The sequence below is a fragment of the Trichoplusia ni genome, chromosome 6, assembly GCF_003590095.1.
Source record: "Trichoplusia ni isolate ovarian cell line Hi5 chromosome 6, tn1, whole genome shotgun sequence".
Lineage (NCBI taxonomy): Eukaryota > Metazoa > Arthropoda > Insecta > Lepidoptera > Noctuidae > Trichoplusia > Trichoplusia ni.
In genome coordinates, this window is record NC_039483.1 from 17,280,235 (window position 1) to 17,307,728 (window position 27,494).

Consider the following 27,494-nt stretch of genomic DNA (forward strand, 5'->3'; position numbering starts at 1 on the left):
CTTTTGACAGCACTTACTGCAGCCGGTGGTTTGTTAAGTGTTTTGTGAATTACTTTCTGTCTTAGCTCTGATAAAGGTTTCCGTTTAAGATCAGTGTTATGTTACGAAAGTGTTGATATGTTGGTGTTTACTTTGAGCGGATTCATTTAATGATTATTAATTTAATTATTTGTTTTCTACGTTTTCCCTGTGCTCAATCTTAACAATTTTTTTTCGGTTACGTAATTGCTTTGCTGCTACATCATTTGAACATGTGAAAACATATTAAACAAGTTAACATTGGAAAAATAATAGAACTCCTTTGATTTTCTATTTATTTTAGTGGCAAGTCTTTGAAATCTTACAAATAATGAAACTACAAACAAGCTTAACTTAAATAAATTACAAAAAATAATTTAACAATAAATATTAACAGTATGAATTATTAACATTTCAATTCGTTTTGGTTTCGTTCGATCATCGTAAGTATTCGCATTATCAAAGTAATTATTATTATGTATAAGAACTAGCTTACGTATGGAAGAATTTTATAGACGAGCAGTCAAGACTGATAAGAAATTGGCTGTTGCAATATGTGTCCTTAAGAGGATTTCAGTCTGCCTTTCGTTTTTCTGAGTTATCAATCAAATTATGCTTGAACCCTGTCGTTGAAGAGGCTCGTCGCCCCGTTTTTTTAACTTCAAGTGTCATTGCATGATGTCCAATACAACTATTTAGTCTTCTAAAAAAGAAAATATGTTTTATGCACTTGTCAAATATTACACCAGCAGACATATCGTCTCAATCGCTCGTCTTAAAAAATGATGCATTTCGATTGATACCTTACATATACAATTGATTAAATCATAAATAATATCATCATTTACACTTACTTATTCATTATATTGTAACATCACCTAATCTTATATTTTAACATCTATTATTTCAGTTTTTGCCGACCAACAATATTCGGTTGTGTATTTCTTGTGGGTGGGTTGTTAATGGGTTTCCATTCAGACTCTACGCTGGGTTGATAGCTTGGTTCGACGTCTTCTCTGTCTATTGATTCATCTTCAACTGTTTCTTTATCTTCGTCAAAGAAGTCAATAATTGGATGGTAGTTATAGTTCACTCGTTGACCATTAGAATTAAATTGTTCATTAATATGCAGAGCTTCTTTTGCTTTCTGTCCAGGAAGCGTTGGTTCTGTTGTTAGCGCTGGTAGTTTCGGACCAATAGTTATTCTAGGTTTGGGCGTATTAACAGAAGTGGCTTGGCCGATTTCTGGCTCCTCATAATCACTGTTGTCTTCTATTGTATCTGCTGCACTACTGCTGGGAAACGCCTCAACGGTTTGTGATCCTGATGATACGAGATCGTCTGGTGCACCTGAAATCTTTTTCCTTATCGGTCTTCGTCCTGGTAGGTTCGGTCTGGTAGTCCTTTTGAACTGGCTCCCTGGTAGCTTATACTTTGGTGTGGTGTCCTTGATAAAGTTAAACGATGAAGCAGCGGCTGGAGTTGGAGGTTCCAAATAACTTGGTAAAGTTACATCTTCATAGTTAGATTGGGGTTGTGGGATGGGAGGGTTACGAGCCAATAGAGGTCTTTTAATATGTCTGACTGAAGTGGCTTGGTTAAATGAATCCGGGAAATAAGAGTTGCCATAAGAATCTACAGGGTTTACCGGTGATTCATCATGGTCAATTTGTTTGCTGAAAGGAATACCAGATATTAAATTCTGGTTATCAGTGAATGGCGGGAATGGTTCTAGAGGTTTTTTGTTACTAACGGGGGGCAATTTTCTTTTTGGTTTATGTACGGTTGCTTGTACAGCTTCAAAAGCATGGTTTCCAGTTTCTGACGATAGGTCTTCTCCGGGGAAGTGTTCGGAGGATGTTTCGTGCAGTCGATGGCCAAGAGGTGGGAAGGCCACGCTGTATCCTTCTATGTGACAGGAACAGCACGTTGGAACCTGAAAATTGGGAAACAGAAATTTTAAAATGTGTTTTTGTTATTAATTTCTTGTATTTTCAATAAATTGTTTGATGAATTGAAGAATGCGTTACATTAAAAAACACCTAGAACATTATTTGAGATTTATATACCTTGAAAATATCCATATGAAGACCATTTTGCTGATCCCAAGTCAACAGTCGATGGTAGTTGTAAACTTGAACACATTTTGACTTGAAGTTGTCAGTCAAGTACGTGCACGATTCTTTTGGTTTTCTGAAATGAAATATTAAAACAAATAAATACTTTATCTTAGGTCGAACGTTCTAGATTTCTTGTTATGGTTACCACATCTCACACAAAAGGTTCAATCTAAATTATATTATTTGACAAGACTAATTTTCTATCAGTTGACTACAATCTCGCAAGCGTAGGATCTAATTATGTTGACGCAAGATGTGGACACTGGACGTGTCGCTTAAATGAAAGACATCCGTCTATTTTAATGAGTTATACAGGCCGTTGTGTAAGAGTAAATTAATGGCAGCTTTTGATCAAAACATTGCATAAGAAAACATGTTTTGACAGACAACTTAAGATGACTCATGTCAGTCTAGGACCCTTTTTTTTACTTTTTAATGGAATAGTTATTGATTCATTAATCTATTTAAGTGTCACATTCGGTTAAAATAATTATCATCACAGTTTTATTACGCATCATTTATTTATTGAAATACATAGTTATTAATTATGAATGTGGTACTTGAGCGTTGGGTGATTACTACCTATCGTAACATAAGTACTGCCTTGATAAGCTGTATTTTGGAACTCGCACATTTTTTTAAATAGTTTATTGAAATCTTACTCTTTTTTGTAACGCCTCCCGAACTTTTATATTTAAAGCTTGTGTCGCGAGGGCTTTCAGAAAAATTCAAGTCATATGCACAAGACACTTTAACTTAGAACAAGCATTCGTGGTTCACACAAATGCTTGACATACGCCGGGATCGAACCTGCGATACGGCACGGATACTAAGTATTGTGACAATCCTGAATTTTTTACTCATTTGTGTAAACACATATTTTCTTATCTTCTGTTGTTTGCTCAACACCATCATCAACTTTATTATCACCAATTTAAATGTCATTTAATTCACTTACAAGCACTTCTCCAAGCGCAGTGTCTGCGTGTGTTCCCCAGTGTTGACGATGTACTTCCATTGGCCTGATGTGGCTCTAGCTCGCTGCGGCCGCGCGTACTTCACAGTGCTCGGACACATGAACCCTGCTTCACCAGCTCCAGCGAAGTCACGGTTCGCTGTGTCGCCTCGCCTGGAAATAATGGTAAATATAGTTTTAGATTCATGAAATAGGATGGGAAGGTGAATTGGTATTTAAAAATTTGAAGATATCTAAAGGCGAACAGTATTTTGGTTGCCAGATTAGTTTCGGGCCCAAGTCATGAACTAATCGAGTGAGTGAGTATAAGCATAAGTAGAAAGTAAACCGTTATATTATTTAATAATTAATAATCCTCACGATAGTTTCTATAAAAAAGTATTAAAACATGCAGGAACAACATTTACGTCTTGAGGTTTCATAGAATTGAAGGTAGATCATAAATTAAATCAGTTATTTGGAGCCTAAAAGTTTTTGTATATTAAACACACTTTTGCCTGTTTCAGTTATATCACTTAGAGAAGAGTAGGTAGGTATCAGACTAACCTATTAGATTCAAAGTAATGCTGCTCATTATATTTAGCTTCCTGTGCGGCTGTGACTCCATCAACCACACCTTCCCCAGGGTCCTTGTAGTCTGCCAGCAGAGCCGCCGCGGCTGCCTTGTTGCGTCTTATTGATGATACTATTGCTTCACTGGAATACAATACAAGTATACGTAATTAGTTTAGGGCAGTGCTTTTACGCTGGTTCCATGTGGCCCAGAACTGAGCATCGTTGAAGCATTTGGGGGAGGCTTTTGCCCAGCAATGGAGTACAGTGGGATAAAAAAATGCAAATACGGGAAAAAAGAAATTCCATATAACAAACAGTTCATTAAACACAAGTAATTGCATATAAATTAACAACTACGTGAAAAAAAGTTGTCAACTGGGTTTTAAATGATCAACGTAATTTAAAATATGATCAAATATGGGTATATATAATAAGAAAGTCGTTTTATGAATATTATAACATCTATAACTTTTAATACAAGGATATATGAAAATCGTGCAGGTATTTAGAAAGCTGTTTTATAGACTTTGGGTATTAACAATTAACATTTTGGGTTAGTCTGATGGTAATTGAATATTACACAAGCAGTTTTATGTAAAAACCTATTTGATGCTTATCCACAGCCAATTTTAATTTGAATAACACATATTGTTTTGAGAGTAATTTATCAAAATATTTGTTGTAAAAGTGCAGTTTGCGCTTTCTAAACTTCTATGCAATATTACTAAAATTCACTTGGTTAATTGAATCGTAAATTAGAATTGACATTTTTACTTAATTATATTCATCTTAATCAAAGTGATAAAACGATAACATTATTTCAATAAAGCAAGTCCGTCGAGCATAAAATTTTATCTGCATAAATAAACAATATAATAATCCTATATAAACTTAATAATCAGAAACATATTATTATTAACTTTCTATTAATAAAACAACTCGATAAAAATAAAAGATGGTTATAAATAATAAATGTATTGTGTGATAAAGCTCAATATTCGGATTAACACGATGATAATTTTAATTAAAGCAAACGTGAAATTAATAAGAAGAAATTATTCAAGATTTACTCCAAGGTTAGTTGGCTACGTTTCGTTAGTTTTACGATCAAATGCGTATAAAATTACCCGCCAGATTATAAACAGATTTTTCTTGTTATATAACTATAATTATAACATCACGTACACTTTGTTCAACATTATAATGCTTTTGTAAAGATTGTGATTAGTTCGACAAGATAATGAAGACATTATTTAAAATTTGGATAAAGATTTATGATGGTTATCTCTTAGTAATCAGTCTTTGTGTAAGCAACTCTGGGTGGTGTATGCTTTTTAGCATGATTTGATTTATTTTTGTGTGAGTTTTTAACAACGCTCGTTTTGTTGAAAAATGTAAGTAAGTAAGTCTCGTTAGTTGAGGCGATTTAAAACAACATTCAAAGTTTTCTAACAAACCTGAATACTATAGACTAAACAATATTACAAGTTTAGGAAACAAAGCAACTAAGTAAGAAAGTAGAAGTTGAAACAATAATGAAAAAGTAGACCGCAGATTTGTACAATCATGTTCACAACAATACACACGATTTAGTACCGCATTAATAAAACGTTCACAATAGAGGAAAAGAGGTAGACCTCAAAAACTCGCACCTCATTCTCGATAATGGCGGACACGCGAAAATCACATGACATTCGCAAACCACCAGAGAAACACTTTCGCTAACAGTAACTCTTGCTTTCTATACAATCCTGGTTATGCAACTAAATATCAAAGTTGAAGACCAGTTTATAAAATTTTGGGAAATTATACGAAGTCGGAACAAGTTGTTGAACTGGTTTTGAATTTTCATGCTTGTTAAACATCGTTATTGTGATAATATAGATGCTGTGTTTTATGTATTCATCATGTACAACGGTTTTAACTTCTTTCGAACATTAAAGCAATGTTTGACAGTTAAACTTAACTAATGCATTGAAAAAAGTTTTTGTCATAGGTGTCTAGCGATGAATGTGTTGCTGTATAGGAATAAATGATTTACAACTGTTTTATTCATTACTTACGTGGGGTAATCCTCGGAGTGTAGACACAGCGTATTGGTAAACAGTTCACACTTGTTAGGATCAGCAGCTGATACAGGGAGCTTCCTCGCTGGAGTTGGTCGGCGTTTGGCAATGGACTGTGGGATCGGCGAGGCTGGCTCAGGCGTAGTGCGGCGAACTGGGGGCTTCGGCTGGTAGGTACCGCGACGGAACTGAGCTCCTGAGGATTAATAAATAATAAATATAAATCTTGGGACAACTCACACACGGTTATCTGATCCCAAGGCTAAGCAGAGCTTGTGTTATGGTAACCAGACAACTGATAAACTTACTTATATATTTCTAAATACATACATATTATAGATAAATTACACCCAGACACAGAACAAATGATCGTGCTCATCACACAAACATTTCTTCTGGGTAGGAATCGAACCCACGACCTCCGGTATAGCAGTCAGGGTCACTAACCACTAGACCAACAGGCCAGTCAATGATTATGGATAATTGATGCTATTGGTGGGTGTTTTATCTAATATAGGCTTTAATTTTACCACATTTGACTTAAAATTAAGAGTAAGAATCCCGTTTCCGGGCTTAAATAATTCTTCGAAAACCTATTTTTAGGACAGGAAGTCTTACATTTTTGGCTACTAATACTGAACCAAATTTTCAAAACCAACCTTTTCTATCACTATATCTGTTTAGTGCCCTCAACTTCTCAGCTACCGGCAAGTCTTGGGCCAGCGTCTGGTTCGTAGACTCTGCCATCAAGTCTAATGTTCCGTTGTCAAGTCGCGATACGTTCGTGTATTTGCTGCTTATCTTCGTCACTGACATTGGTGTTGTTGCCTCTGAAGTAGTTGTTGATGGCGTAGTTGTGTTCCTCTAGAAAAATAATTAGAAGATGTAAAGTACAGATACAAATAGAAGTGAATCTGATTGGAAGGGTTCACATTGCCGCAAATTTGCGTTCATAAAAATTCAAATTAATTGAACATTTGGTTGATCTAAATACGAATTTGTACCATTGTGGTGTACTTACTTCATGTGTACGGTTTGAAATATTAGTTTCTCTGTGTATCACATTCTGTACTCTGTTTCCAGTGTAAACTCTATTAGTGTGATTCCTTGGTAATATTCTACGAGATCGCATGGTAGTGAGTTCTACGCCCGTTTCAAATGGTTCATCATCGTAAACCGTGTCTTCTGTGAATGATCGTCTGAGTAACTGTGGTGGTGCTGGTTCGTACGGTATTTTGACCTCTCTTGGTTCCTTCCCCGACCTGACCGCTCTTCGAATAAGATTAGCCATGTCTAAGAGTATGGGTAGCATTAGGTCTGTGGTATTGTCATTGTTACCGAACATTGATCTCACCTGGAAACAGCAAAATGTTTTATGTAGACCAGTGTATTTGTAGATGATGGTGATGAAGAACATGATAGAGTTATGAGAGATCATGGTGAATTGAGATAAGATGGTGGTGTTATGAAATGTATAATAATGACAGACCAAGGAAAGAACCAAGAGAGAAGGCAGGTAAATGTAGAATCGAATATGAATGAAAAGAAGCATTTATTAAAATGTATAAATACAAATTGATACAAAATATTAAATACGTCGTTACGTTAATTGTATTAAATTGGATAAACAATTGAAAACACAGGTTTGTTCTTATATTCTCACATAAAAGTAAACACTTTGACATTGCAGCTGTTTATTTTTATGAGTAATTGTTTAGATATCGCAGCTGGTCGTGCAAACTAGTTTATCATTATTATATCAAACAATGTCCATTTCACGGCCATGGGAAGGCCTAGTTCTAGTTTTTACCCATTAATGTGAGATTAATATCGTGTGCACTACTGTTTATAACATTGTTATCTCCAACTGCGTGCTATGTTGTTTGGAGATTTTTTGACTTTCGTTAATTGTATGCCTTTTTTTAATAAATAAATAAATGTTTTTTTTTCTATTTTTATAGCTACTAGCTATAGGTACGACTAAGTTTATTTTGGATTGTGTAGAAATCGTCATTTTTGTTATTAATTTTAGTAAGAGCAGTGTCTTTTATGGATGGACAATGCATTTCGTTAATTTATATGGCTATCTCTGTCAATGGTAGACCAACATAATATTAGACGCGAATAGAGGTACCGATAAGAGTTTCGCTTTTGTTTTATATTTCGAGTTCCCAGCCGTGAAAGCTTCTCACTCAGTTTTAAATGGTCCCACATTTGATGTGATGATTATTGCAGCCGCACGCGTGTCACAAGCGTTAAAGTAACTTATAACTTCTACTACACACGCTTCATTCGCCTTAAAGTAGAAAATAATTGGTTTCAAAACTGATATTTTGATTACTTAATATGTGCATTTATTTATGGAAAGATATTTTTTTATTGGTATGTGTACTATTAAAAATAAGGCTATCACTGCTTCCTCTCTCCAAAAATATTGATGTGCCCGACAGGGTCCATAATGGTTCTGTATTATTATATTTTTAAGTCCTTTATGTACATCATGGAACGCAATAAATTATTGAGTATTAAGGTTATTTTAGTGTGTGCTAAATAATTCATTTTCTTTTTCTCAGCATTCGAAGATATAGGTGGCTTCTACATATTATTAACTCTATCTAGTTTTATTGATTGATAAGTGTTGTTGATTCACGATTCAAGAGTCACAATTATCATTTCGTCGTTCGTGACGGAACATGAATGGCGTGCGTCGTTTGTCGGGAAATCGTGTGTTTGTTTGTTCGCATGTCTGCTCATGTGTTCCTGTCGGAAACCAGGCTACATTTCGATGTCAAGGTTTTGGTATTTACATACTTCATTAGCATTAGTAGTTATAGCTATAATTTGAACTCAGAAGTGATGTGGTTTTTTTTTTGTAAATCTTTCTTTTTTTGCTAGTCACTTGTTATTGGTATCTTTTTTAATCAACCCACAAGCTTTGGCATAAACCAGCTATTTAGCGCTAATTCTTTGGTAACAGAATCATATTAGAATTCTTTAGTTCCAGCAATGTTGATATAAAATAAGTGACGATCAATGCATATTTCAATTCAAATACCGTGACCTCAGTCAATCACCACACAGGTTAAATAACTCGCGTAATGTAATGTTATCTTAAACGGGTTTAACGCGATCTTGATCGATGCTGTACAGAATGCGACCGCCATGGTTTCCGATTACTTTCGTTTCGTCCACATTACGTCAAGACTTTCCCTCATGGTGCCTTATCTTAGGCCCGTCATTGCGTCAGGCGTTAAGAAAGGAGATGATTCAGATGATTTGGCAGTTTTAAGTTATGTTGGACTTCAAATCAATGGATTAATATGACTTGTTTGTGTTACTTTAAGTTCCTGTTCGTAATGCGCCGTTTTATTTTATAGATATTTCGTTACGTGAATAATATCAATGTTGTAGACAGTTTACGAGAGACTTATCATTAGGAGATTTTTAAGTCGATAATAGATTGTTAAAACGTGCAATGTGCATGATGAGTAAGTTCAAATAAAAGAATGTTTAGCTCTGAGAAAACTCGCGAGACTGAGACCTCCGTACAAATAAGACAAATAAATAAAAAAAAAATCGTTTTACTATATATTTTCTTGACTGCAACAACTGTTTTTAGCCTTTATTTTCACGGTTCATGAGATACAGTCTGGTGAAAAATGAACCGACAGACGGACAGACGTACCTTAATAATATGGATTCGTTTTCACCCTTTAGTCACGTACCACTAAGCCCAAAAAGAATTTGAGAATTTTGTAAGTAATTATAAAATCATAAATGTCGTCATAAAGTTATCATATCTTCATAGTTTACAAAGAATCCGCATTTAATGATTTCTAGTTAACAAGATTAACAGCATAATGTCTCGCTACAATGGTCACCAATTAGGCAAGAAATGTCTTCGTTTACAATCTGATTAATATAGACTGTTTATCACAATGATTTATTATGCATATTGTAGAACGAAACTACCATGAAACAAATAAAAAAAATGTTTGCGAGTCTGTTACGTATGTGAATTAAAACGGCGAAATAACCAAAGAATACAGCAGATCCTTATTACGTGCAAAACTCATGTTGAATTTTCCTCCCTGGGACAGGTGAAGAAGTCAGAATCTTAACGGCTAAACTACAAGAGCACTTCACACTTCACCCTTCCTTTGAATCGGATTATATTGAGGTCCCCATTTTTTTCATTCAAGAAGATGTAATCTATAACGTAGAAAATTTAATCACTAGATTTGATCTGGAAGACTACATTAGCACCAAGGGGTGGGTTTCTGGTCGCTTTTCACTTTTTATCACTTAATTGCATTAATATTAGTTTCAAGTAATGCCTGTATCTCACTAGTGCTGGACAAGCCTTTTTGTAACAAGCTTACTATAGTATAGAAATTAACTGTGAGATTTACCAGAACTGTATTTGTCAGCCGTTGGTATACCATAAAAAAATAAAAATCGCTTCGTACTAACCTTCTTAGTATTTTCTACGATTCCCGTGTCCCACAAAGACGCATTTTCTGTTACATATTCATCGTATAATCTTAAAATAGTTGCGAGTCAGTGAGGTGCGTCAGATTGGATGCCAGTTGCTCGAAGCCGCAACGCAGATTGCCGATATGAAAGCGTGCGTGGACCGTTTTTGATAAATCTGGCTCATCTCATGACATACCTCATATTTTAGATGTAACTTAGTATGGTATTAAAATGTTCGTTTTGGCAAGTTAATTAGTTCGCTGCAACTGTCACGCATTTTTTCGGAATATATGTATTCCTTACATATTTTTTTCTAAAATCATTAACCCTTGTGCAATATTTTGTAAGTAATTTGACAAATCATTTAGATCGAATTAAAAAAAGAGGATTGAAAAGTACATATATCTTCACGGAAATTAAGCTCCTCACACCGATATTGCTATATTCTTAACATTAGGTTTCGTCAGTAGGTATATAACTACAGTTTAGCAGTTTAATGATCGTAGTCTTGTACAAGTAATCTTGATGTGTTAAAAGTTATGAGTTGCATACATATTGGTTACAGTTTTGTAGTTGATGTACGATTTTATTACTTTCTGTTCTGACAATGACATACTTATGCTTCGGTGACAAATATTTTTTAGTGTGAATCAATAATAGTTAGTTAAACCATTAATTGTTACAAGGGTACAATTAGCAACGGTAATCTTAAATAAACTGTTCTGCCTTTAAGGCTTAACTTATCTATTGTTATTTCATAGACTTTTAATTTAAAATTAACTTGTTCAGATGGGCAGATACGGCTTTTTATATGTTTTTTTACCATACCACTTCTAAATAAGTATCTCAAAAATAAGCAGCCAGATTCAAGATCCCTATGGTAACGAATTAGCTTAAAATAATTATGAACTTTCATACCCTAAATTAACGTAGAAATTATATCGAAAAAACATGAATATTTTCCTAAAATATTAAAATGATTATGAAATAAAGTCAAGTTTTGTAAAAACACAAACTTTTTTCAACAAAAGGTTAATAGTTCACTGCACGACGCTTTACGGTACAATTAGTACCAAAAACAAAATTGCGCCAATGTTTTCAACACCTGCCATCACAATGAGGATAAATGGTCTAGATGCCGTATTTTGTCGAAATTCTATCAAATCTGAACTCAATTCTGTAATATTGTCCATTTTATCTAATAAAAATTACTGAAGACATTAACCGATTTGGAAATTAAGTTCGTTTCAACACTGAAGAAAAGTTTTGACAAAAGATTATTTTTTGTTGCTCTATTTTTCCAATGTAAATAATAAACAAAAGACTAATCGAGACGAGTCTACAAATAAAAGGTCGTTAAAGTCTTAGATATGTTTTTCAGTTATAAATCTTGCTATTAACTAGACTTTGTTTCTATAATTAAATATATTGCAATAAAATTACGTATATAAACATCAATACATGACTTAATACGAATGATTACTCTAAATATAACGCAATTAAAAACACTCTTATTTATTTATAGATCTAGTTTAATACTCATAAATACACATAGAAAACTACATTACCTTGAAAACTACACGTAATTAATAACAAAGAAAGTATTGTATCAACAACACACAATGGACAAGGGAAGCGTGTAAATACACTGCGGGACACAAAAACTGACCCAGTTCCTGTATATTGGAGATCGAATGAAATCTTATTCTTGATAACGATGTCAGAACAATGAGTGAGATGGAATGTTTGTCACTTTAATAATGATTAAAGTGCACAAAAAGTTTGACAAGTGAAATTGTTCAACTTTGTTCGTATCACTTCCTATACAATAGGTTTTGTTGCAATTTCTGTTTGTAAATTGATAGTTTTATTGTGTAAACTGAAAGAGGTTTTGTTGCTTATCTTGTTGCATGTTAGTTAATTGTAAGTTTCTATTTCCGCTTGTGATTTTGGCTTAGTTAACTTTTAAAAGAACAAACGCCAATTATTTAATTAATCTCACTTGTCAACTTTAAACGATATTTTATTGGTTTACGAGGTTAAACAGCCACTAGAATAGACCCGCTGTATAAATGTAAGCAAAGTAATATTAGAAACTGAAGCCGACGTAGTTAAAGGCAAAAGAAGAACCTTACTTATTTAACATAAATGGGTATCAGTATCAACCACAGCATCACGATCCCGTACAATGATAGCTAGTCAGTTGCTCAATATTACCAAAACGTCAAATTGACAATTCCAACAAATTGTAAATAACTTGAGCCACAAAACCGCACGTTTATCTATCATTTTAAGTATTTACTTTCGTTAGTTTACAAAATTGTTTGCTGTGGAATCCATATTGCTTTTCAATTACTCTTTTCCTCGGCAATGCTATTTGAATATTTCGAAATAAGATAGGTATCTTTTAGTTAGATATTTCGATAAATTCTTGTAAGTACACTAAACCGTTTAGTTTTACGCAAGCACAATTTTGATGATCAATGTTAAAACAATTGTTACAATGCATCTGAAACATAACATAGTGTAAGTACAAGCTACACAGCTATACCTATTCTTTACGCATGGAATCCTACACAGTCTAGGTAAACATAGATACGTGTGTATTTCCTTAAAGATACAGCTACATAACGGTGTTTCTAGCCAATTAGTTTAGACATAACGTCGGTTCACATGACTAATTACAACACGCTTGCACCAGAGAAACGGAAAAGTAAAAACTCGATAATTGTGCGAACTAATTCTCTCACTACATTGTGTCGCAAAATAATCAAATAAAAATGTGGAACACTTCTGTTGGCCGACAGTGTATTATCGGGAAAACTGTGCATGCACGTTTATAATGAATTAGAGAACTTTATGTTAAACAATAGTGTGATTGTAAGTTGGTTTGTCTCATTAGCTGTATTGTAGAAGGCTTGTTATGCGCATACTTAATTGCATATTTTCCCTGTATAATGGATGCTACTTCCAACTCATGTGTTAACTTTATAGAGTAGTTTGAGTATGGGATACTGTTATATTTACTACTGAAATACGTAATTAGATACCCCGCACTTACATACTCGGATCATTAATGTGGAGCGATCAAAAACTTTTGATACTTTGTTTAAAACTAAATTCAAATTCCATTTCTCTCTAATTTGTCATAGTCTTTACTTCAGAAACGGTGTTACGTTACAGCTTCAGATTCGGCATGGCATTTGGCACAGTTATAGTATTGCGTGACCAATTCTATTAACGACAGGTACACAATACTCGAAATTTGTTAAATGTTTACTTTGTTGACGAGCGAAAGTTGATAAAAATGAAGTATAAAAGCTATGAATACAATAATAAAACAATGGACCGGTTATAAAGGGATTTATATACCTTTTGGAATCTGCATAGATTATTGCAGCTAGGCCTGTCAGGACAAAAACAAAAAAACGTCTGAATACAGAACGCGTTTGTTTACTTAACTTAAAAATATTTCTTAAAACGCAATATGTTGTTAATCTAATTTAAAAAAAAATACAATTAAATATGTGTCCTAATGCAATAAAGCCTTACATGATATAATTATATCATACAAACTAAGCACGAGTTTCTCGAGTAACAAGTTGACTCAAGCAGCCATTAACTCCAACAAAGCAACATTTACAAAGCGCTTGACTAGCGATGACAATATTGAAGTACGCCATAAACAAACGAATCGCGATGGCGACTGTCAACATTTGTGCTAACTTTCTTTAGTATATATTGTTACAGGTTTATTTTAGCAAGTCAATGCCTTGTATAAGAGTTTTGAAAAGGTTATGATAAAATTTAATACGATAAATGAGTAGAAAAGAAAATCTGTAATGCATATTTTATTATCAAAATCATTCATAAGTATTAACTAATTAGGGGATTTAAATATAACAGCCTCTTTGTGTTAACACAAAGTAGGTTAAATCCGAAATAGTTTGGTAAACGCCTACACAGAAGATGTATTGTGACTAAGCTTTGGACATCAGTTACTCTTACACAGATAATATCTCTGTTAAAACTTCTGTATAAGCTTGTAATAGCAATAAAGGACCAACAATAACACCTTAAACAGTAACGCTGCCTTCCTTAGAACTAGTGTTCGAAACTGTGAACAATTGAATAGAAAACCCACGTTTTATTCGGCAAACAAAACGAATCAATGCTCAAAATTGTAACGATTGCTGAAACAATGAATAAAAAGAAAAAGTATGTTTATTGGTCAATTGTATTATTGTTACTGCTAACTGATATTTTATGAAAGGTTTCATTAAAATGAACGACTTTTATTGTTATTTTATGATGACAGACAATGGATATGTTTGATGTGATATGTTAAGAAATTTGTTGTATTTAATAGTCATCACTTGTGAGATATTTACGATTGAGGTAGTTTTGAATATAAATAATTGAACTCTGTAAAATAATGCCTACAAACAACTGTACTATTTGCACAGAAAATTGGACACACGCCAGGTATTTCTTTAGTCATAAATCTGATATTCCTGGGTTCTCTGTGAGCCTAAGCTACATGCGGTTGTTTCGTATAACACAGCACAATTAGAAACTATCGCTCTTTATTTAAACAAATGTTGTCTTTCGCACCAAATGCCTAATTTAAATATTTGTAACGATATAAACTCAGTCAACTTGCCCTATCGCTTCTTCTATCTAAACCCCGAACCTAAACGCCATCGCTAAACAAAATTAAATTGAAATTAAAAACCCCGCTAAAATAGATTTATTCTAGTTGACTTGCTGGTTTTATTCTAAACACAAAATTTACTTGACTGAATACACGAGAATAGAATAGAACCATCTAATGCCTCATTGAACGGATTAACTCTGATAGTATTGTTACGTGCTATTATATGTTTATGATAACCGTGGGATAACTTTGAAGAGAAGTATAATTTAGATTTTCTCAAACGATACATTTATTTGACGGCATTGGTCCGGTCAATGACACACACACAATTTATTTCAAAACGCTTGTTAGATAATAATTACGATTGTTATGAACTAGTTCATTGAAACTGTAATAATGGTTTATTTTGATTCGTAATATATGAATGAGAAGATAATGATGCATCTTTGCTATTCATGTATTGATGTTAAATGAATGATGACTAATATTTTTTTTATTAATATTGTTCAGCAGTGATAGCCTATTGCTATGCCCCTTGGACCGAAGAGTTAAAGGTCGTATGGAATATCGTTATCGTCGATGGAATATAATGAAGAAGCATTATATCTCAAGAATTTTCAGGGATATTTTAAGCATTGCCGGGCTTCTTTTCCTATGTCGGCAAAAAGAAGAATGAAATATTAAAAGTATACTTAGCAGTATTAGGTACTTGGTTACGAGCCCCATCAGACACGTATTAACCGACCTATAGACAACAAGAAACAAAAAGAAAGACGATCCATAACCTAAGCCAGAATGCAAATAACTGTCAATGTTTACAAAAAAGTAAACATTTTTTTCGTATAACCATATTTTTGTCCATTTCTTTTATCAATAAGTATCATAAACTGGTTCAAGTATTTGATTATAGTAATAGAGGTATCTTGTATTTGCTCACAAAGTTATTAGAAGTTAGAAAAAAGGATATTACATTATACTTGCATTTTCCAAACCAACTACAGTTATCTGATAATTCTTACCTGAGCTAGATTCAGCGGTGCTCTACCAGGCGGGGTGCTAACTTGGTTTGCCACGAGTGACGCAAAAGCCACCCTCTGGTTCCCCGACATAGCCCTGATAATGGGCAGAATCTGTGCAAATTTGCCCACATGATCTTTCCTCTCCAACGCCCTCAACACAGCGTCCTTTATCATACCTTCCTTAGCTCTTATCTTATTCGAAGATTTATAATTTTTTATCAAAGTTCTACGAGGTGCACTATTGTAGTCATCCAGTATATCATGGGATCGATCCTCGAATGAGTCCAAGTTATACTGAGGTCTATGAGAATTGATCACGCCTGAAGGCTTTATTATCTTGATAGGAGGCTTCACGACTGTCTGGTACTGTCTCGACTCCTGCGCAATCATCACCTCATCAGGGTCACTGAATTCAAAGTCTCTTAGATCATCGTCTGCTTTTATGAGAACAACGATTACAACGGTAAGAAAAACTCGCGAAAAACGCGCCATTATTATTTTATTTTAATCTTAGTTTGTTACCATTCTATATTACAATAATTATTTAATTTTAAATCATAACACTTCACAAACACATTTTTAATAAAAAATATTGTCAAAAAAGGTTAATTTTTGCGCGTTGATGTCTTTTCCGCAGCGATGCGCGCACGCAGCTCTCCGCGATTCAACTTGAAATGGTAGCGTGCGCTCCCCCACACACGCACACAAACATACTCTCTCGTGTATTTACAGGTGTCGGATAATACCGGAACTGACGACTTTCACCATCTCGAGGTCATTTATGGTCATATCTGATAGCCTTATCATAACACAATACAGCATTATGACACGCAGAAAAAATTAAATGTAAGAGTTCGACTTTGTTGCAGAATGTTGTAGAATCATCTATGTTATTATGTAAGTATAGAGAAAAATGTGCAATTCAATGTGTTATAAGGCTTTTATTGATGATAAAGCATAATTACTGAAATGTACGATGCTTTCACAGTTCGATGGCATATTGTTACGACACCAATTTATTTGTATCGCAAATTGTTGAGCCAATCAATTATGGACCTTACTTTCACAACGTTAAGGTGTAAATCATGTCAATACAATTAAATAAATTAGATAATACTTAAATATTCATCAGAGATATTTAATGGTATGCAAAACTATATAGGAATTATGTCAGCCAATTGTATGACGTTCATAAAATACGTTTTCATTGAAATCCGTGAAAGTAGTTTCGTACGTAAAAGTGAAACATTGATATCAAAATCATTTTAATTGAATAACGATTATCCTCAATATCGTTACCGAGAATATTTCATTATTTACTTCAACTTCAAATATTTATTGCGATCATGAGTAGATACAGATGTTATAAAACTTAAAGGTACATACATGATACCCTGTTAGGGCGCAGCAATACAATTACAGTACTTATAGAATTACTTACTCACTAAATCTTATACACTATTCTATTTATCTTATATATAGGTATATTATACACATCACACACTTATACATGTATGTACACGTATGTATGTATAACATATGTGTACATAAATGCATACACATATATGAATATATGCATATTATATATATTATTGAATTTATTTATTCCTATATTATAATTTCATCATTATAATTTATACATTATACTTATATTATTTATTTTAACACATTTTAATTGAATGGTTTTTTTACATACTTATATCATATTGTTTCATATTTTGGTGGTTTACTATGACAAACATTTAAAAAAATATAGGTACATACGGTAATATTGAATTACCCTACTATGTGTTTGTGATTCATTAAATACCTGTCAAAAGCTTACAACACCATCAGATTTCATTCAACCTGTTTTTGCTAAGTGCAGTTCTATTTACGACGGCGCTTTAAAAAGCCGCTGTACCGCTAATGATATCATCTCTATCAAGATACGTTGCACGTAAAAAAGGGACTCATGCGCATCTCTGCTCTGATTCGCGGCAGAATTAATTCTATATCATTAATAACATGCTTGAAGCATTGCAATCATCATATCAACTCGTTGGACGGTTACCAATGTTAACCATGATATTTTTTTATGTTTCTGTTATATTTGCCTGTTGTTGTTATTGAAGTCAGATCTATCACATATTGCCTATTTCAAAAAGACTGTATCGTCATAAAGTCTATAAAAACGTTATTAAAATACGTACAACATATTTATGTTGGCATTTTATAAATGAAAGAAGGAAATAATTTAAGTAGGTATTAAGAGCTTGCGGTTTGTATCACTTCTTACTTTCTTTGTGATTGCCGCTTTGTTTGCGGTACGTAGAGACTATAGATTTGATATACTGGAGGTGTATATAGATATATATTTATATTTATATTTATAGAAAACATTTTTTCTTTTTGTAGAGATAAATAATTAAACATTTTATTGCTTTGATCTTTGCCCGGTTTTGCTTTCATAGCACTTATTAGTCGGCAGTAAGAATGCAGTAAAAACTGTTGCAGGCGTTTGGTTATACGGTGAATACAGAACGGCCTTGGCCATCTATTGGATTTTCATAACGAGTAATTACTATTACTACTAATTACATTGAATAAAATTTTTGTTCCTACTGTAAAATATTTCCTAATTATTGTCTGCTGTTGAATGAAACTACAAACACTAGCAGTAATTAGGCATGTTTATAATGCTATACTATATGGACAAGCGCAATGACACCGAATGTAAAGGTATTTATATGGAACAAAATGAGGATCTACCTTCTGTTTAAGTATTTCCGTTGCAGTTGGGTGGGAGGAAGCGAAGGGAAATGACGAATGATGTTCTACGCTAAATAATGCACGGTCTCGTTTTTACAACTGCAAAAGAAGAAAGTATATTATTGTGATGGTAAGCCCCCTGGGCTTGGTAAAATGATGCTTGTCTTTATGTCTTATTCTATCTTTGCGTCTCCAATTAGTGATCAGCTTGTCGTAGTTCTCTTTATCCTCCTTTATATTTCCCTGCAGCCAATTTTTTTTGTTCCAGCGACGTTGAACATGATAAGTTGAAGCAAATCTAACCAAAGATGTCGCAAAAAAAAGCCCAACCCAATATATTTCGGCTCTTCTTATCATATTGAAACCCTAGGATTGGTCACTTTCTGAGTCCAGTTGAATCCTTTAAATGATTATTTGTGCCTGCCTGTGTTGCTTCGCATGTATTATAATAATGTAGAAACTATTTCAGCTAAAATAAATATTTACAGAAAAAAAAATACCGTTCGCAAAGCATGAAAAATACAATTTCATTCCTGTAAACGCCGGAAAACGTTCCAAAATTGCGATAAAAAGTTTTTGTCATAGGAGCCATCATCGTAAAGGATTCATTAGTAACACTTTTTGGAATAAACCCATTTAAAAAGCTTAGAATAAAGAATAAAGTAATTCACAAGCCACTGGTTTCTAAATGCACTGCTTGTGGAGGCGGAACAGAACAAACTCCTTTTCAGTTTAGATTGTCCTTTTTATTTACCTTGAATATCTCACCCTTTTCAAAATCAAGATGAAGCAAATAAAAAAACAATACTTTTCCTCAAATTATTTCAAATCATATTAAAAAAATATATAAGCTTTTTAAATTCTTATTTGCAAGTTCCCTCTTCATTAATTTGAACTTAATCAAGTCTTTAAAAGTTTTCTGAAACAAGATTTTTTAGGCTTGAAATAAGAGTCATCCATAAAGTTTCAATACATTTTAATATTTATTTATAATAAAATAATTCTTTTAATCTTAAAACTACATCAGATCTTACTATAAACCAATACTATCATACAATCATACAATTTTTGAGACTAGACAGCGATATCTAACTGAGATATGGGATAGAGAAATATAAAACTGTGAGTGAGTAACATTACATATAACGTGCTTAAGGGGTAGCTACACAATATTCACATTTATAAAATATAAAAAGCGAAATCTGAAACTAACCTTTAGTTTTGACTTTCAAGTTAAAATGGACGCTCCATTTAAATCACCAACGAATAAAGTCATTACAAACAATTTTACTTTTCTACTTTTTTTCAACTAGGTGAAATCAGTTTTTTTTTAACGTATTTGTGTATTATTTTCTAGATAACCCTTAAACACTCACCTTTAAATAATAATATATCTGTTATTATGTACAGCAAAAACAATCGTTACTTTATAGCACCATTGTGATCCAACTTCATTTCACCTGATAAAAATATGATTTTAAAAGTAAAATACCAACATGACCTTAAAAAAATAACTGGAAATAAAATGTTTTTTTTATTAAAATGAGTAAGTAGTTAAAAAAAGGCCATAATATAGAGAATCTAAAACTGAAATTGCCAGTATTAAAAATAAGTGTGCATAACGTCTCACAGAAAACTTGTTCTTATTTTAAACATTATTTTATTCATAAAAAAGTGGCTTTTTACAAAATTGTCCTTTTCCAGCCATTAACTTTGACCCTAAATGATTACGTTACAATTTGTTTGAAATGAATACAGTAATTAATAGTAAATATTCAAGTTATTATGGACCTGTATCAAATGCGGGCTACATACCTATCCACCTATAACACATATACAATACAACATACGTAACAGTTCTTTATTTACAAATCATATGAAAATCACGACATACACTATTATAAAAATACTGTTATAAATTAACAAATTATTTACAATTATAAACATAGTAATCAAGTTACGAAATTTCATTTTTTGTATGAAATTAACACTTCATATGTCATGTCTCCACACTAGTGCAAAATATTGTCGGTGCTGGCAAAAACAGCCGTAATATAAACACAAAAATAATTACAGTTCAGTCGAGTTTTACTGAATCAGTGGGAATATGACGGTATCCAGATGAAATGGAGGCATAACTAAGTCCACAACTATCACTTTCCAAATAAAAAAATCTCAAACTCATTCATACATTTACAAGCGTTTGATACGACTCACAACCTTCGTACTAAAATAGGTTATTTCTTGTCAAGAAACCAATCAGTACATGCACACTTAGTTATGTCCATTTAGCTTTACGAAAGTTTGCCTAAAGCAGAAATATGGTCAATCAGGGACTTCGCTCTTTTGGTGACTTAAATATCACATTCGAACTCCGGTACTCTTTTATTCCTTCCGTCTGGTGCCATTTGGAAGTGATTATCTCTATCCCTTGTCCCCACTCTGGGGAACCCATTGAAACTATTTCTACTGACCAATGGGTTCTCCCGTTCTCTCTCTCTTTCTCTATGAAAACTGGAAGTGGAGAGCTTTCCGTCTTTTCGTTCCGTGAAATTTGTGTCACTAAAGTTTTCTTTGGGGAAATTTCTTTCGTTGAATTCGCCGTCCGAGAAATTTCTGTCGTTAAACGGTACGTCGCGAATGCCAAAGCCTCCCATCCGTGGTGTTCCGATGCCGAACTTGTTTCGAAGTTCCTCATCACGGAAGTTGAATGCTCGGTTCTCGAATTTGGCAGGTCCGGTGGCAAGTCTGTAAAAAATAGGTACCTAAGGTTTATACGTTTCTATTATTAAATTACGATTTATAAGTATAAGACTGGTATAACATTACAAAAGAGGTTATTTGTTTGTGTAAAATATAGGCGAGCACTAAACATGAATGAAAAAACTGTACTAACTCTCTAAAACAGCGTCTCTCCCTATCATACTCGGCAGAGAGGCCTTCATCATCGTTGATGATAGCGGAGGGGTCGCTGTACACTGAAGACTCCTGGTAGAAGGAGTCAAGGTCGACGTAGTTGCCCTCGGCGGGCTCATTGTCGAGCAGATGCGCGAGCTGCGCCTTGAGCGCGGCGAAGCTGGGGCGCTGCGCGGGGTCGGCCGCCCAGCACGCGTGCATGGCGCGGTACAGGGCCGGCGAGCAGTGCGCCGGCCGCTCCAGCCGGTAGCCTTCTGTTACTGCAGCCAGTACCTCACGCCCTGACATCGCAGCGTACGGCGTCGACCCTGCACGCACACACATTTGTTACGGATAATCATTCGATTTGATTGAAACCAAAATCAAAGCTTGAAGTAGCCTCGAAGATTGAATATCACGTTCATAAAGATATTCAAATTTAAAATATCAAATCAAAAAGGGTCAACTAATGTGGTCACTGACTATTTTGTTCCGCCGTTCTAGAATTGACACACTATTGCTAAATGCAAATAATTAAAATTTAATCTATCTTTTTCTTAGTTAAAAAATAAAATAAAAGTTAGCTATAATATAAATCTGAAAAAAAGGTTTTAAAATATATACTGACCAAGAGTAACAATTTCCCAGAGCAAAATGCCGAAAGCCCACACATCAGTATGTGTACTGTGCACATTGTAGAGCAGAGCTTCGGGCGCCATCCACCGCACAGGCAGAGCGCCCCGCGGGCCCCGCGCCCCGGCCGCTCCCGCTCCGGGCCCACCCGTGGCGCCCCCGGTACCACCCGCTCGGGACATGCCGAAGTCAGCCACCTTGCAAAGCTTATTGTGGTCCACCAGCACGTTACGAGCGGCCAAGTCACGGTGCACAATCTGGAATTGTAAAAAGATCCATAAGTAGCTATCAGTCTCTGTAATTTTACTGTGAACTTTCCTTGCTGACAAAAGTAGCTTTGAGTTGTGCAAAGCCTTATTGCAAGTTCCCAATTAAACAGATGAAGTATTTTAACCATAAATAATTATCGTTTAAAAAAAATCATCAAACTTACCCCCTTAGAAGCTATATAGTCCATCCCCCGAGCCACACAGTACGCGAACACTGTGAGGTCTCTAGATGTGAGAGCTCCACTCCCGCTGAACCGGTCAGGCCTGGAGCGGCGCTCTCGCAGGTAAGTGAGTAGCTTGCCACACATCACATATTCCATTATTAGGAGATATGGTTCTGGAAACGATATAAAAAGATATTTGTTGTTTGTTGCAAGTTTAAAATACAAGTGAAGCATAAATGATTAAGATGTGTAAGAACATCAGTGATGCACTTGAAATAATTTATAATGCTATGTCGTTCATACCTTGTTCAGTGCAACAGGCAAGTAACGTGACAACATTTGGATGAGTTCCAATTTTCTGCATGATGTATATTTCATGAAGGAGCTCTTGTTTCTCCTTCTGTGAGGCTGTTTCCTTGATACTCTTTACCGCCACCAGCCGCGTCAAGCCATCGTGGCCATTTAGATCGTCTGCCTCAGCTTTCCATACCTAGAAAAATGATAAAAATCATTATAGTTGGAAATAAAATGTATAAAGCTTATTAAATTCACAGGTCAAGTGGCGTGCATAGATAAATAGAATCGAATAAAGTTCTTACCTGCCCAAAGTTCCCTTGACCCAAAAGCGTTTGTAAACGCAACTTGTTCCTCGGAAATTCCCACTTTTGATCAGGCTTAGTTGGAGTCGGTATTGGTGGCCGGGCAACTGGCGTTATAGGAGACTCCTTTTTAATATCACCATCCTCAAAGTATCCCTCGTATTCTGTGTCTATCTCTTTGGTCTTCTTATTTAAAACACTTCTTAAAACAAAAGCTACAATGGCTGCTACAGGTAAAAATCCTAGCCCGGCTAAAACATAAGACGCTGTGTAAGTTTTCTCTGCTTCAATAACTACCTCCTCATTCTGTGTTGCTAAATCCTCAGTTTCTTCGCCGTCAGTTCTGTTAACATTTTTACCAGCAACACTTTTGGCTGTAGTACTTGCTACAAACACTGGCTTCGAACTTGATTTGGAAGAAGTTCGTGATGTTACTACGAACGGCTTGAATGCTGGTGTGGTGTCTGGTGCCAACGTTGTCGTTAGAAGAGTAGAAGAGGGAGTCGTAGGCAGTGGAGTTGACACTGGTAGGACTGTAGCTCTCTCAGTAGGCGGTAAAGTCGGACCAGGAGTGGTCGTAGTCGTGCTGGTAGTCGTCGGTCGTCTTCTTCTGTGATTTCTAGATCTTGTGCTATTTGTCGCATTTTCGATATTTCTTTGTCGGAATAAACTCGCTAGTCTCTCTGATATTTTCGATTCAGTTTCGTTTTTGACTAATCCTGCTGATACCTTAGTCGTTTGTTCACTGGGTGGTGATGATACTGTATAAGGGCTAGAATTCGGATTTTCAGTAGTTGTTGTTCTGATACGTATTATGTGTTTCGGTCGATAAATTGAAGGTGAGACTGTAGTTGGGTTAGTTACATTAAGAATTACTGCTTTTGGAGTGGAAGTTACATTCGTTTCGGGGCTCACAGACACTGTGCTATTATCGTCTTTGAGATTTCCATCTGTTTTATTTTGACCCTTCATGGAAGATGTGATGGATACTGAAGTTACAACTGCCGTGTATACTGATGTTGATGCCTTTTCAGTTGTAGCATTGGTAGGTACCGTGGAAAGTATAGGAGTGTTTTCAGTGCTAGCAGCAGCTGTCACTCTCAGTGGTCGTCTTCTAATATTAGAATAGTTTCTTGTAAAGTTTCTAGGTGTCGCTGACGTGACATTGAATTTATTTGACAAGTTGTCTCTTGTAGTTAAAGTGTTGTTACGCTTTGTTAAAGTGTCTTTACTTGTTGCCGTACCATTTACCTTACTTATGTCTTTTGTTTGGTCAACAGTACTCTGTGTGCTATTTTCTAAGGTTATATCGGTAACATTTGATTGCGTAGCAGTAGCAGTAGTTGGCGACACAGTGCTGGAAAATTTCCTATACGCATTAACTAAGCCGACATGTCGAGCAGGTGCGGGTCCTTTTACAGTATTTCTTATTTTATTCTTCTCTATATATTTCTTTACAACTGACACGTCCATGTCCTCATTTATTTCCTCTTCATCAACGCTGGTATTCTTATATTTCTCGGTTGCTGAATATCTTGAATTAAACTTTCGCTTCTCTAATGGTGCAACGATAAAATTTACAGATTTAGTCGACGCTGATAGAGATGGCGAGTTAGTGAGATTATCACTTATAGCTTGCCCACCAAGTTTTTGGCCGAAATACTTAAAAGGTGCTATTTCTTCGACGGGTAACTCAGTTTCCATTGGTCTAAAGTGATTATATATTTCATCAGTCATAAATAATGTCTGGTTATCTTTGTCATTTTCAACTTTAACAAGTTTTGTGTTTTTACTTTCAGTACTGTTTGCTATAGTATTAGATTCAGTTTTTTCTTCCGAATCTTTATTTACTGGTTTGGTTGTAGTTTCTTCTTTCAGGATATCGCTTGTAACTGTCGTATTCTCGACTATAGTAGTATTTTCAGTAGCTTCGCTAACTGCCGTGGCTAGATTTGTGTTCTGTGTAACATTTTCGGTGTCGGAATAGTTAAGTAGATATAATCCGTGATTTGATTCATCAACTTGAAACTCCTCTTCGGGATCCAGTTCAACATCTTTATCGAGGTTTTCGAACTTCTCTGGTGGGACATAAACTATGGTACTCTCAGTGATTTCTGGGCGTTCAGGTATTGTGAAAGCCTTATTAATTGCTTCTCTCCGCCGATTATTAATGAACCCAGCTCTACTTTTGTTCTCCTGGTATAACCTGGGTATAAAGAGATGTCGTATTTCATGCGGCTTGACTTCTTGTTTTAATTCCTTTGATCCATCTGATGTCACAAGCTTTAAAGTCGTTTCTGGCTCATTACTTGAGTTATCAAATGTTATTCTCTTCACTGTAGAGCTAGTTGAATCACGGACTTCCAATTGGAGAAAAGTTGTGTTGGTTCTGTAAAAAGAAAAATATAACAAATTAATGTTAAATCGATGACCTGCCTGATAACCTAACTATAATTAAGCATAGAGTCGATTTAGAAAGACTCAAGACTGGGGTAAATTGTATTCGTGCAACCAAGAATATCAGTTTACCTATTCTGCACCATATCTTTAAATGACATTCAACAAAGTGAGCCATGTTCGTATGTACTCCTTATAAAGCAAACTAACCCACTTCACAATCCCTTCACCACAAAAGACAATACTAACTTGTTAGCCTTATGTGCTAATGACGCTAACGTATTGATATGCGTCGCCAGTCTTTCGTTGAGAAGCTGTCGCCTGCGGGCGGCGAGCAGGGAGAGCAGTTGCGAGTCCCTCGTGGCATTCGCACTGCTCTGCGTCGTTGTCCTCCTACCACCACCTGCAATGGATACAAAATTATGCGTTACAATCGTTTGAGATTATTTTAAATGTTTGAATGTTGGGGTAGTATTTAGGTCAGAATACAATTGTATGATGCATATTGACCAAAAAATGTTTTATTCGTCAAAAGTTTTCACAGCAGCATAAACTTTTTCTTAATAAACAACAGCATCCTAAATGCGTTGTTTGATATAACTACCTGTTTTATTATTTTGTCGTAAATCACAAAAACAATTTCGGAAGTTAAACATACATTAAGGCAGAGGTCATTTTTTCAAGTAGGTGCACTTAAAAAAGAGGAACATCCTAAGACCTTGAAACGTGTATAATTACATGATCGGGGGACATCCGAGCAGGCAATTATGTACCATCGTAAGCGACAGATCGCATGATGACCACAATAGATGTAATTGCGTGTAATCAAGTAGCTTTGATCCCGGGGAGCCTTCACCTAGTAAAGATGATATCATGGTTGAGAAAATACTGCTCAGAATTTCTGTTTACTTTGGAGACCTAGGTTGTGATAGTAAATATGAAAAGATATCGCTTCAAATTGTAAGCGATTGCGTATTGGAAATAAGCATCAAATCATAATAAATGAACGGTACCCAAGTAACTTTGTGTAAAAGCTTTTAGTATTGAATATTTCGATATATTTTATTTAAAATTTAAATCAAAAAGACACTGCAGACCTAAACAATATATGAAAATATACATCCAAAAGAAATGCAACTTATTAAACCTAGCAACGAAAACATACAATAATATAGTTCTTTTACCACTTGGTACCTTCAAGTACTAAAACTATCGCCTCCACTTAAAAGCGTGTCATCCATAAACGTTTGCTAACGACACATACGTTTCAATGTCATCACCGACGTTACTGCCTACTCTCACGGCTCGTCGAGTAAAACAATAAGCGTACCACACAATCGACCTTGGCACGGCAGAGCAGAGAAAGTATGCCCATACAAATATGTGTAATCCGCTAATCTTTCTGGTGCCCTGGTACTTAATTTGTTTATTATATTAGCCACGCCCAGCGGGTTTACTCGCGTGATTCCCATAAGTATTAAAAGTCGCATCTATTTATGGTTATTTGGATTCTCAATTTTGTTCGAATATTAACGATAGACGAATTCTAGCAAACAGAGTTTGTATATGGGTAGAAAACATATATTTAGTCTTAGAAGCATTAGCACTATATAGCTATTAGCAAAAGTAATTTTACATAATAAAGAGAGTGAGATTTAGTATTTACCTATTTTTAAAGTTTTGCAAAAACTGACATGATCGTAGAATTGGTTACTGCTACTCAATATGGACAATAGACGTTAAAAAACATTGCTGTCCTTTTTAATGAATCAATTAATATTAAAGACTAATAGCGTCCATTAATTAAACTTAGTTGCTTAAGAACCGTCTACTCACGCATATTCATCGGCCTAGCCCGACTAGTTTCTTAGACCCAAAAGGTCCTTAATTATGACACCA

The 27,494-nt window shown here is 34.8% G+C and overlaps 2 protein-coding genes across 2 annotated transcripts in view; both read right to left on the minus strand.

Annotated features, from left to right (window-relative positions):
- Positions 1-300: 300 nt before the first annotated feature.
- On the minus strand, positions 301-16,414 carry LOC113495397 (neurotrophin 1-like). Its single transcript, XM_026874096.1, has 8 exons — positions 15,888-16,414; positions 6,730-7,089; positions 6,395-6,599; positions 5,733-5,931; positions 3,661-3,810; positions 3,097-3,267; positions 2,088-2,211; positions 301-1,954 (listed from the first exon to the last, which is right to left on the minus strand). The coding sequence occupies exons 1-8, from the start codon at positions 16,377-16,379 to the stop codon at positions 920-922; spliced, it is 2,736 nt and encodes a 911-aa protein (XP_026729897.1). The 5' UTR covers positions 16,380-16,414; the 3' UTR covers positions 301-919.
- A 3,183-nt stretch (positions 16,415-19,597) lies between these two features.
- LOC113495346 overlaps positions 19,598-27,494 on the minus strand; it is a 115,615-nt gene continuing 107,718 nt past the window's right edge. Inside the window, exons 2-8 of the mRNA XM_026874032.1 lie at positions 25,845-25,998; positions 23,199-25,587; positions 22,903-23,089; positions 22,600-22,772; positions 22,162-22,423; positions 21,535-21,862; positions 19,598-21,386 (exon numbers count right to left, since the gene is read on the minus strand). Of these exons, the coding sequence (XP_026729833.1) occupies positions 20,993-21,386; positions 21,535-21,862; positions 22,162-22,423; positions 22,600-22,772; positions 22,903-23,089; positions 23,199-25,587; positions 25,845-25,998 (3,887 nt within the window). The 3' untranslated portion in view covers positions 19,598-20,992. The remainder of the gene's footprint in view (positions 21,387-21,534; positions 21,863-22,161; positions 22,424-22,599; positions 22,773-22,902; positions 23,090-23,198; positions 25,588-25,844; positions 25,999-27,494) is intronic.

Coding starts and splice junctions, on each gene's coding strand:
- LOC113495397 (XM_026874096.1), bottom strand. CDS start 16,379: ATGGCGCGTTTTTCGCGAGTTTTTCTTACCGTTGTAATCGTTGTTCTC. Junction 7,090..15,887: donor CACCGCTGAATCTAGCTCAG/GTAAGAATTATC, acceptor TGCTGTTTCCAG/GTGAGATCAATGTTCGGTAA. Junction 3,811..5,732: donor CACTCCGAGGATTACCCCAC/GTAAGTAATGAA, acceptor ATTGTATTCCAG/TGAAGCAATAGTATCATCAA.